Raw genomic sequence first — 12,586 nt, forward strand, 5'->3', positions numbered from 1 at the left:
CTAGGGAAGTGCTTGGAGCATTAGTGTTGTGAGGGGTGTGCATGCATAGTGGGTGCTGTGAAGGAGAGCGTTCTGTCTGTGCGTCTGGAGAGTTCAAGCCACACCTAGCTTTCCGTCCTGTGATTTGTGGGCAGCTCGCCTGACACCACCTGGAAATATTAGCACTTTGTGTACGTGTGGGTGAATTTGTGTAGACTGTGCCTGAAGACCCAGGGTTTAGAGAAGCTCATGGCACAAACCATACCTTTTTGTCCTGTAGGTCCGTGGACAGTTCATAGCTGTCGGACAGCGCTTTGGAGCGCTTGATCTCCTCTTCCTCCTGCTTGCGTAGGGCCACGCTGGCGGGCTGAAGCCGGGCTCTCTGATTCCACGGCAGACTGGCAGATGGCGGCAGGTGGCAGGCAGAAGGTGGCAGCTGGTAGGATTCGTTCTTCACATCCGAGCTGCAGCGGTAGGGGGGCTGGTTGTTAGGACTGTCCACTATGGTTCCAGACTCGCTGCCCTGGGAGTCCCCCTCCACGCTATAAAGACAATTTAAAGGCAAAGTTTTGAACAATTTGGGCTGCACTGGGGGTGTTTTCCTGCCCCCCGCCCCCACCTTCCATCCTTCCTATCCAAGCCCCTCTGAGACTTCTAAATGTTGGGGCAGGGTTGCTCCATGACTGGAGGGCAGGACAAATGAGTAATGCATTAGGATATCAAACAGAACAGACTAACATACACCATCCGCGCAATGCTTCTAACCAAATTCCACTTAAACCTTTGCAAACCGTGGCAAGAAGCTCAGGGAGAACAAAGGCAAGCAACTGTCTGTGCTCTCTGTGGACAGCTGCATGGAACCGCAGGAAGTTAGGGCTGGGAGGGACCTAAGGAGGACATCTAAAAACATGAAAATATAGGATTGGAAGGGACCTTCCGGGGTTATCCAGAATCACAGAAGGCTGGAACTGGAAGGGAGTTGAAAACGTAATCTAATCCATCTTCCTGCATCGAGGCAGGGTTCTGTGTTTGTAAACCATCCCAAACAGATATTTGTCTAACCTGCTTGCAAACCAGTTCCAATAAGGGAGAGGATGAAGTCTGTTGAGAGTAGATGTTATACTACACTATGAGAGAGGCACACAATAGCTCTCAAGCCCTATCACCTGCTCACTTTTGTCTCAAATAGCTCCTGCCACTAATGTCTAACCAGATACCCTTCCCTCTCCTCCAAGGTAGAATTACCCATAAATGTTTTCACCAAGGCGAAATGCTCATACTGCCCCCCCCCCCTTCGGAAGCTAGTTATACCTCCCCCTGACCTACCAAAATAAACACCACCTGCAGCTCTGAGGTGGCACCCAAGGGCCAGAACACCACTCACTAACTTCTAGCAGGTAAGGCTTTCAAAGCCAGTTCTCTCTCTGGCAACCCTCAAGGACCATCAGGGCAGGGTAGGACATGATCAAGAACCTGTACGGAGATTTTGGCAGACTTAACAAATTAAAGGGCCAAAAGTATCAGAGAACACTGCAACAAAGTACAAACAGGGCAGGGGTTGCTGAAAATACTGGAGGTTTGGAGTGTGCCTGCGATGGAGTGTACAAACACAGACTGACAAATCAGGTAAGATGAGGCAGATAAGAGGGTTCTAGGTGCAAATTAGGAAAAGGTATTAAAAAAAAAAAAAAAAGAGAGGAAGCATAAAAGAGGGTGTCCCTTGGGAGGAGCTCAGGGAGAGGGAAGGATCGAGCACCACCTAGGTCAACCAAATCCAGCTACAAAGGAAGACACTGTAAGGCAGAAAAGGAGGAGGGAGCGGTAGAGTCCCAGCATGGGGCATGAGGAGATCGAGAAGCCCAGCAGCAACGTAGACCACACATGGCAAAGAACCCAAGAAGGCAGGTCATGCTGAAGGAGCAATGGACCCTACAGTGCCCGGGAGGGGCACTAAAGGAGGCTGGAGCTGGAACTCAGAAGGGCCGTAGTAGGGCCAACCAAAAAAAATACCACAGGCCAGCACTTCCCTGAGACCAGAGGGCTGGCCCAGAAGTTAGACAACCCTGACAAGCAGAATTAAAAAGGCTGGAAAATGGGGTGTCACAATCTCTTCCATGACAAATGGCAGCAGGGATGGGATTTTAGAGACTCCAAGCAAACTGGAGATTGAATGGAGACTTGAGCTGCCACAACAGATGCACCCGACTGCATGAGAGACATGGTAAGGTTATTTACAGAACATACTGCTGGGTCCTTGAAGTTCTACTTCCCCTTCTAGGAAGCCAGGGTGCACCTCACTCACATGCAGCACTCACCCTTGGGGTGGGGATGGGGTTACAAGGGGTTTATTTTAGGAACCCTCTTCATAAAAAAAAAAGGGAAGTTTGCACTTTGAGGTTGTTGTTTTTATCATTCTACTGCAGGGGAGGGAAAAAAAACAATGGAGTCAGAGCAGCTGTTAAAATAATAGCTAAACAGCAATATCTCCAACAGCAGACTTAAAAAAGGATTTTACCTCAGCTGGCACAGCAGCTAAAAACCCAACATCAGACCAACCAACAGCTCCTACAATAGGGTTGGCCTAGAACCCCAACCGGAAGCTGTTATTATTAACTTACTTGTTTGATTTATATTCTACATTTCAGGCACTTCAAAGTGGATTACATTCAGGTACTGTAGGTATTTCCCTATCCTCACAATCTAAACTTCTACCTGAGACAAGGGTGGGTGAGGTGACTTGCCCACGTTCACAAGAGCAGCAGTGGGATTTGAATGTTGGCTTCTCTGGTTCATAGCTCCTTGTGCTAACCACTAGGCTATTCCTCTAACCCTAAAACACTCTCTCCCCAACCCCTCCAGGTATTTTCTCTCCACCCCTCTCCCAGCATTCTTCCCCTTACATCCATTCTCTCCCCTCTCTCCCCCCCCCCTGGACATTCTCACATTCTTCTCTCCGCCCTACTCCCCTCCTTCCAAGCATTCTTTCCCTCCTTCCCTCCTTTCTTGAAGCCGCAGGGAGCTGCTCAATAGATAAGAAAACTGCTGATGAAGCTATGTCCTGAAACAACAGGGAAGGGGTGGGAGAGGAAGGTGGGCAATTTTCAAGAGTGGATATAATAGATGCAAAATCCACTGGTACTTTTTCCCTGCAGACTTTCCACCAGTTCTCAAAGGGAAAGCACGGGCATACTTTCTCTTTGAAAATTGCCAACAACTTCCCGAGCGTGTGTCTCTTGGATCCGCCATCTTTTATCCGCATGGCAGATTCAAGAGACACACGCTGAGGAAGTGTTGAACCATGATTCATTCACGAGAGCTTCTATTTAAGAGAATGATGAGTATTAAGCCTGAAGAATTAAACTAACAATCAGTCAAACACAGCTCTTGATGAAGCACCAAAACACAATTCATGTCAACTTGGGGTTTTTGACTTCAACAATTTTACAAAGCAACTAATATATACAGATAAGTGCTGGTTTTTCTAGAAACTCTTTTTTTATATGCAAAAAAAATATTTTTGAAAAATTTGTTGAGGCATATTATTAAAAGTGTTTGAGCAATATAACATCTGGGTGGTTGACAAAATGTTTGTGTAACCGCTAATAAGTGAGATACCATACGTTCTCTAAATTTATGTTGGTCTCAAATGGGTTGCCAATAATAATATTGTCTGGTTCATACCAAGTGGAGTTACCTGTGGGCTTTTTCAAATATTAATATACATTGCCATGGAGGATTAGGTTTATTTTGTTAGTATTAATTAGATGCAGATTAAGTGTATTTTGTTAAAAAGAAAAACTGCAATTGGTGTTTACATGTGATGTATTTGTTAATTATTTGTTTTTATATTGTGTGTTTTTATTACGATTTTTTCTTGGGACCTGCTTAGATGTTATGATAAATAGATAGATAGATAGATAAATTATTTATTTATTTTGACATTTTATATACTGTCATTCCAATTGAAGATCACAATGATTTACAAAAGTAACATTCATACTATAGATCAACACAAACAACAGCTCAACACAATCGAGAGTAATTTAAATCAACAGTGATGTTCTAGTACATTTCTCACTAAAGGTCTGGGGCATTAGGTTGGTAGTACGGAAAATCTGTTTCAGTAATTTACACAGTGTCATTGAGTTGTCATTAGATACTTTTATCCTCGTGTTACTAATTAATATCTTTGTCTTTATTATTGCAGAATCTGCATTCTGCTAACTTAAGTTAGGTTATAAGCATTTTTGAATAACCATGTTTTTAGCTCACGTTTGAATCTCTTTCCTTCTGATATCAGTCGTATTGTCTCAGGTAGAGAATTCCAAGATAATGTAGGGCATAAATGTTTTTAATAGATTAATAAGTCACAGTGGGAGCACAGATGGGCCAAGCAAAATGGGCTGGCAGGGTTCCCTCCAGACAATTGTCTGTCAGAGCCAGGAACTCCAGAACCCTCAGCGCAGGACAGAGCAGAGCTTCAGACATTAGACTTACATGTTTGGTTCCTAGACTTCTGGCATGAGAAATGTAAAGACCAAACCAGCTATAGTCCCATTTATATATTAGTGAGGGGAGGTCACAAACAAAGCAGAACTACCAAGTTTCCTACACTTTGAAGTAAAGGATGGGCTACTGTTCTAGGTAATATGAAGAGTAATATGAAGAGTACAAACAGTCTCGGCAGAGGGCTCTAATGAAGTTGGTTCATGCCACTGAGGTGTAGGGTATGTAGGCTATACATTTGCTTCCAGAGGTCACACACCCCTTGCAGCAGAAGGGGACCAGAAAGGCTCACCTGCATACCTTATTCAGAAGCCCCCAGGAGAGGACTCTAGAGGTCACCATGAGCTATCCGGGCTTCAGTGTCCACAGCCCTTGCTTCCAAAGACAGCAGAAGAGGACTGGAACACATTCGTCTCAAAGCTCTTTGCTATAGATTACTAAAGATTTTATAAAGAAGGAATTTAGTTCAAAACAAGAGTCAATAAGGTGGGTACCTATGCAGTTAAAAGTAGATTAATTGTAGTGTTTTGAGAGTCATTGACAGACAAATATAAAATAAATCAATAGACTAAAAGTACTTTAGATTACAAAATCTACAAAATTTAGGTACAGATAGTAGTCCAGCAGTGAGAGGGAGGCTTTCCAGTCCTTTTGCACTGAGTGCCACATGTATGATTATCTCGCAGCAGGTGAGAGGTCGTATGTGTGCATTAGATACAAAGAGCTCCTAGCCCTCAGAGAATGAGGCCGATCTCTGGAGGCTTGAGTGGCAGACCTGAAGCAGCTAAGGAAGACAGAAAAGTATATAGAGGAGACTTTCAGGGACATAGTAGAGTAGTCCCACCTCCAACCTGGCAGCCCCTGTGCGGTCTTGGCGTAGAAAGACAGCATCACTTTGGTGAGGCAGGAAGCAATCCTGTAGCTAGGACTTGCCCTCAAGGTGATGTAGTATCCTCTTGCACCAAGAACAGGTCTCCAGGGGCAAGTGCCCAGGAGGGAAGGGTTAGCATGGCCATTGTTGTTGCTGATTCGATTATTAGGAATGTAGATAACTGGGTGGCTAGTGGGCATGAGGATCATTTGGTAATTTGCTTGCCTGGTGTGAAGGTGGCAGACCTCACGTGTCACATAGATAGGATTTTAGTTAGTGCTGGGGAGGAGCTAGCTGTCTTGCTACATGTGGGTACCAATTTCATAAGAAAGTGCAGGATAGATGTTCTGGAAGCCAAACTTAGGATTTTAGGTAGAAAGTTGAAATCCAGAATCTCCAGGCTAGCATTCTCAGAAATGCTCCCAATTCCACATGCAGGACTCCAGAAGCAGTTAGAACTCCAGACTCTCAATGCATGGATGAGACAATGGTGCAGGGAAAAACAGGAAATAGCTCTGCCAAGTTAGATGCAAAGCACTGATAAGGAAAGCAAAGAGAAAATTTGAAAATAAGTTTGCTGTGGAAGCAAAAATTCTTAATGAAAGCTTTTTCAGGTACATTCAAAGTAAAAAGCTTGTAAGGAAGTCAGTTGGACTATTAGATGATCAAGGGGTAAAAGGGGCACTTAAGGATGTCAAAGCCATAGGAGAGAGGCTAAATGAATTCTTTGATTTGGTCTTCACTGAGGAAGATGTAAGAGAGATACCTATGCCAGAAATGATATTCAAAGTTGATGATTCAGAGGAATTGGAACAAATCTTGATGTTTACCTGTAAGATGTAATAGGACAAATTGACAAACAAAAGAGCAGCAAATCACCTGGAGCAGATGGTATACATCCCAGCTTGCTACAATTCTTTGAGTGTGTAAATAAACATGTTGATAAAAGTGAGCCAGTAGATGCAGTGTATTTGAATTTCCAGAAAGTATTTGACAAAGTCCCCCATGAGAGACCTCTTAGGAAATTAAGAATTCATGGGTTTCTGGGCAGTGACTTATTGTGGATTAGGAATTGGTTAAACGTTAGAAAACAGAGAGTAGAGCTAAATGGTAAATTTTCCCAGTGGAGAAAGCTGAATAGTGAAGTGCCCCAGGGATCTATTCTGGGATCACTGCTTTTTTAAATATTTATAAACAACCTGGAAATGGGAACGACGAGTGAGATGATCAAATTTGATGATGACACAAAATTATTCAAATTTGTTAAATCACAGAGGATTGTGAGAAATCGCAAGAGGACCTTGCAAAACTGAGAAACTGGGCATGCAAATGGAAAATAAGTTTAGTGGACAAGTGCAAAGTGATACACTTAGGAAAAAATAACCAAAATTATAGCAACACAATGCAAGGTTCCACATTAGGCATCACCATTCAAGAAAACGATCTAGGCATCATCATTGAAAATACATTGAAATCTTATGCTCAGTGTGCAGTAGCAGCCCAGAAAGCAAATCGAATGCTAGGGATTATTAGGAATGGAATGGAGAGTGGAAAATATAATAACTCTGTATTGCTCTGAGGTGTGATTTCATCTGGAATATTGTGTGCAGTTCTGGTCACCACATCTCAAAAAAGATATAGTTGCACTAGAAAAAGTACAGAGAAGGGCAACCAAAATGAGAAAGGAATGGAACAATTCCCCTATAAGAAAAGACTAAAGAGATTTGGACTTCAGCTTGGAGAAGAGACAGCTGAGGGGAGATATGATAGAGTCTATAAAATAATGAGTGGTGGAATGAGTAAATGTGAATTGGTTATTTACTCTTTCAAACAGTACAAAGACTAGGGGACACACAGTGAAATTGTAAAAAATAAGAGAACATTTTTTTTTAACTCAATGCATAATTAAGTTCTGGAATTCATTACCAGATGATGTGGTGAAAGCTGTTAGTGAGCTGCATTTAAAAAAGGTTTCGACAAGTTCCTGGAGAAAAAGTCCATAAACCATTATTAAGGTGGAGTTGTAGAAATCCATTGCTTGTCTCTGGGATAAGAGGCATAGAATTTATCTACCCCTGGGATCCTGGGCTTGATGATCTGATCCAGCATGGCAAATCTTAAGTTCTCATGATCTTCTGGATCTGTAAGCATGTTTAGGAGTTGTGTGTCAGATGACCACACTCTCAAGGCTTGCTCCCACTCCACTAGTTCTAGTCCCCATAATAAGCACCTCTTTTAACTGAATCAGGGGAGATGTATTAGGACCAAATACTGACAATGCTATGTGCTAATAGCAGTTGTGATTAAGCTATCCAGTATCATTGGGCCATACTTTTGCTCTCTATATCAGTTAAGATTATACCTACAGGGTATGGGTGGAATCTGTGAGGTGTGAGTGCTAAGTCTGTTTGCTGGGTGTGGTGATCAGTTGGGGAATTCAGTCTGATTACAGGGGTAGGTGATGTTCTTTAAAAGAGGATATGTATAACTACTGTATCGATCATTACCCTGTTGGTATTGTTATTTTCTGCATATGTCTTCATGCTTGTGGAAATACACGTCTTCGCAATAAAAATGATTTTGCAAAAAAAAAAAAACAAAAAAACGATTGTACCTACAGAATTCGCACATGGGATTTTCCCAAGTGATACTGACCAATCAGGGGATAAAGTTCTTATTGCAGTTTCTCAGTGAATTATGCCATTTCCTGGGGCATATAGTGTTACGATGCCGCTTACAGAGCCTATCCCATGAGCAGCCTCTCACCTCCTGTGCTGTGCCGTGCCGTGCTGGTTGGGCCGGCGCCCGACCGCCTTCTTTTCAACTTTGAGGCGTGAAGCCGCCGCCACTGTCCACTGCGGGAAGGCTGCTATAGCTGTCTCTCTCCTCTGCGGCGTGGGGACGCTGCCAATGCTGTCCATGGCAGGAAGGGCCGCTGCTGTCTCCTCCTCTTCGTGGCATGGAGCCGCTGCCTGGACACTTGTCTTCATGGCCCTAGTGCCACCGCTGCTATGCCTTGCTCCATCCATGTGGCAGGAATGCCACCGATGCTGCTGCTCTGCTCCTGCCTGTCCCTGGGCTCCTCTAGGCGGGCGAGTGCACCTCAGTACTTTATTTAAAGGGTCAGCGGCAGGAAAAGCCCCGCAGCCCCAACAGATGATGTCATCAGTCTGTGCCTTGTCTAGCCCTATAAAAGGGCTCTGTTTGTTCTCCTCGGGGCCTTCGCATGGATTCTCACAGTTGTCTGTGCTTCCTTCACCATGCAAGGTTCTTCGAGGTCTCCGTCTGTCTTGATGGTCTTCATGTTCGATGTTCCTGGTCTCCTGTGAATGTTCCTGGTCTTGTTCTTTGTTGGAGCTCCGGTGTCCCTGATGTTCCATGTTCCTGATGTTCCTTGTTCTTGATGTTCCTAGTTCCTAATGTTCCAGTCCTGGTCCTGATGTTCCAGCTTCTGGCTCTTCGTCCTGCTTCCAGGTTTCCTGTTCGTCCACCTTTCCTGGTGGGCCACCATCGAGGTCCGTGACCAGCCCATGGGGGGCTGTGTAGGGCACTTCGGGGCATAAGGCCTGTCTTCACGTCTGCAGCGAAAGTCTCCGGAAGGCCCTTGCTTTTAATGCCGAGATCTATTCCTGAATCCTGAGTCTTGAATCCTTGAATCCTGTTCCCGGTCTTCGGAGTTCCTTGTTCCTGCTTCCGTCCATGCCCTAGACTCAAGTCAGAGCCTCTCCGCTTCACCGTGGTCCACGACCAGCCACGGGCAGTTGTGTAAAGTGTGCCTCGGTGCAGACCTCTCCTGAATCTTCGTCATGTTTCCGGCTTTGGATCTTCATCTTCTTGTCTGGAGTTTGTTTCCGGCGTGGTCCGCGACCAGCCATGGGCGGCTGTGTAGGGAGTGCTGCGGTGCAGTACTCTCCCTGTACTAGTGCCTGAATCCTGAATCCTTGTCTGAGTCTTCCAAGTTCTCAAATCCTCGTCTGAGTCTTCCCAGTTCCTTGAGTCTTCATCTGAGTCTTCCCAGTTCCTCGAGTCTTTGCCTGAGCCTTCCAAGTTCCTCGAATCCTTGTCTGAGCCTTCCAAGTTCCTCGAGTCCTCGTCTGATTCTTCTAAGTTCCTCAGTCCCATGTCTCGTCATGTTCCTGCCCTCAGCCCTCAGCCTCCGTCTGCCCTCAGCCTCCGTCTGGCCTCACGCACTCGTCGTTCACAAGGGCTACTGAGTGGCCGGAGGGCTACTCTTGAGACCAGCATTGTGTTGCTGGGTCTCACCTGTGTGTGCAGGTCCAGTGGAGGCCTGAGCCTGCCTTGTTCCACGTCTCAACCCTGGTCCAGCCTTGTTCCAGCTCCAGTGCTTGGACACTCTCACCTCCCACGGTGTGTGTCTTGGGGCTCCTCCTTGAGCTGTGCTGTGGCCCAAGAGCTCACATCCCCCTAGAGCAAGCGACCATACCCCCGCACTTGCAACATATAGTCTAGCCACATTTTCATCTACCATCCACAGGTAGATAGACTAATCAAATGGTTTAACCAGATTCTGAAGAGGATGCTCCATATATTCATCATGACAAATGTCTGAACCAGGGACAATTTCATCCCCTTCCTGCTCTCTTTGTGGTTGAGGAAGTACTATAAGCCTTGACTGGGTTTTCATCCTTTGACTTAGAGTGTATGGGAAACAACTGAAAGGTCTGCTAGGCACAGTCAAAAAATGTGGTTGGACCCAGACCACAGATTATGAGCACCTTAAGACACATATTGGAGAAGCAGAAGAAAACAAAACAAGTATCTCATCTTGCTCAGGAAAATATATAGGAAGCCCAAATCCAGTAAGAGAAATATTTCAAACGAACTGTGAGTTTGTAAGACTAATGATCTGAAAACCAGAACAAGTTATTGGCTAAATGGAAATGGCTGTGTGAAGTGAAGATGAAAGAAGCAGATTTATCATATCATTGGAACACCCAGAAATACCTTTAGCCCACAATATAAACAAGGTGGAGCTCGTGCCCACCGTCTCCAAAAGGGGCAGGAAGGTCTCTGTGGTGCTGAGAGGTATGCAGGTGCCTGGACAAAAAAGATCATATGAGAATTTTGGGACATTTTCTCCCCATAATCAAGATGTGCTCAATTAATTCATAACTGAAAATTGACCACACCAGGCCAAAATGTTTGACAGTAAGCTATAGATATTCAGAAGGTTCCCGAGTCATTATGGAGAAGGAAGTTCAAACTATATTGCAAATGGGGAATATTGAGGAGTCACAGAGTGAGTGATTCAGCTCCATATTATTGGTACCAAAGTCAGATTAAACACTATTTTGTATTTACTTCTGGAGTGTCAATTGAATTTCAAAATTTGACACCTTTCCTACCTTCCATATCTACAAGCTGTTGGGTCATGTGGGTCATCCCAGAGATATCTCTATCCTTGGCCTAAGTAAAGAGTATTGGCAGATTCCCCTTGCTGAAGTGTTGTGTTTGTGGCATTGTGGACCCTTGGTCGTTGTGGAGATGACTCCGCCCATGGGGAGGGGCCCGATGGGGAACCACAGCGATAGGCTGAACTCAAGATAGCAGACACAGTATGGATGAAGGGCTTTATTGTGCTGCAGTGGATAGATGATGTAGGCAGGAAGGTAAGGCACTGATCCACGAGGTGCCAATACGTTCAACAGGCTCGGATGTATAATCTCACCTAGATGTTCACGATAGGCGGGAGCCCGCAGTGCGGGTAACGCTGTGACTGGTGGGTGGAGCTGGAGCACCAGATTGTAGAGGTACTCACAGGAATGAAGGCGTCTTCTTGATGATGAAATGGTGGGACTGAAGGTCCGTGGTGCAGGATACATAGGCTGATAGGCCCTCGAGGAGCGAGTACCTGATAGTCCGATATCCTGAAATGGAGAAGAGAGAGAAAGACCCCCAAGGAGCGGTTGTCTTAGTTAGTAGAGACCCCAAAGGGTAGTTGGAATCGAGAGACCCCCGAGGAACGGGTGTCTAGAGCTTCTAGAGGAGCGAGGCCCTTGGAGTGAAAGCTGCGTCTAAGCGTGCAGCTTAGAGCGGTCAGAGTAGCTAAACCGAAGTCCTTGCTAAGTCAAAGGTGGTAGCGAAACGGAGGCTTGATATACTCTGAGGTATTGATGTCATGCAGTGGGGCTGCCCCCGAGGTTCCCGCCATGACGTGTATTTGAGCGTAGGAAATGTGTGCGCTCGCACCCTAGAAGGCCACGGGAGAGAGCATGGAGGACTGGAATGCCCATGCTAGGTTGGAGATGCCGAGACCCTCGGCACTTGGCACCGGAGGCAGCCATCTTGCCCAAGGAGAGAGAAAAAGGAAGAAAAGAGGTAAGGCAGAGCGGTCGCAGCCGTCTGCAACCATCGGACGCAACACCGAAGATTCCCTTTTCAGTACAATCAGAGCTGTATTATTTTCAAGTGTTACCACCTGGCCTTCATAGAGCTACAGCCACCATCTAATGGCTCATGAACCTAGCAACAGGCCATACTAACACTTAACACTGCTTATGTGGATGAAGTGATAATAAACATCACCAACTGGTTGACCCACTTGAAGCAAATGGCAATGGTTCTGCAATCACTAAAGGACGTGTACTTAATAGCCAAGATTTTAAAGTGCATCTTTTTTTTCATTTTATTTATGTTTCTAATTTACATAGCCATAATCACATGACACAGAAACAGCAAAAAATACAAATCATATGTAATAAAAAAATTAACAAGAAACAATTTTCAGAGCCTCAGACCAGAATCCAGAGTGGGGGAGTGGGGGAGAAGATACAAATATCAAGGGAGAATATTAAAGAATATGCTTCTTAGTCATGGCATAATACTACTCTTAAATGCCATTGCCTGACTTTACTAATGGAGACTTCTTCTGATCAAGGAATAAATGCAATAGATCAGAGGCTAAGAAAAAATATCTATCACCAGCATATGTGACTATGCACTTATACAGGTATCTAAGCAAAAATGTAGCACCTATAAATAACACTTCCTGACGCATAGAAAGAAACAATTTTATTCTCTCCCGAGTGCATTTTACAATATCAGGATAGATCCAAATTCCATAAAAAAAGACTGAGCATTATGAAAATAAAACTTTAAGATCATATTCAAATCTTGCTCAAAAACACATTTTTATTTATTTATTTAGTCATTTTATATACCGTCATTCCAAGTAGAGATCACAACGGTTTACATCATGACACAAATATT

The 12,586-nt window shown here is 44.7% G+C and overlaps 1 protein-coding gene across 5 annotated transcripts in view; it reads right to left on the reverse strand.

Annotated features, from left to right (window-relative positions):
- The window catches only part of IQSEC2 (IQ motif and Sec7 domain 2), a 415,732-nt gene that overhangs the window by 86,372 nt on the left and 316,774 nt on the right, over positions 1 to 12,586 (reverse strand). For all 5 annotated transcript variants that reach the window (XM_029607435.1, XM_029607460.1, XM_029607442.1 and 2 more), the window contains one exon: positions 245 to 521. In XM_029607435.1, the coding sequence (XP_029463295.1) occupies positions 245 to 521 (277 nt within the window). The remainder of the gene's footprint in view (positions 1 to 244; positions 522 to 12,586) is intronic.

Source organism: Rhinatrema bivittatum, chromosome 1, assembly GCF_901001135.1.
Source record: "Rhinatrema bivittatum chromosome 1, aRhiBiv1.1, whole genome shotgun sequence".
In the NCBI taxonomy this organism is placed as follows: domain Eukaryota; kingdom Metazoa; phylum Chordata; class Amphibia; order Gymnophiona; family Rhinatrematidae; genus Rhinatrema; species Rhinatrema bivittatum.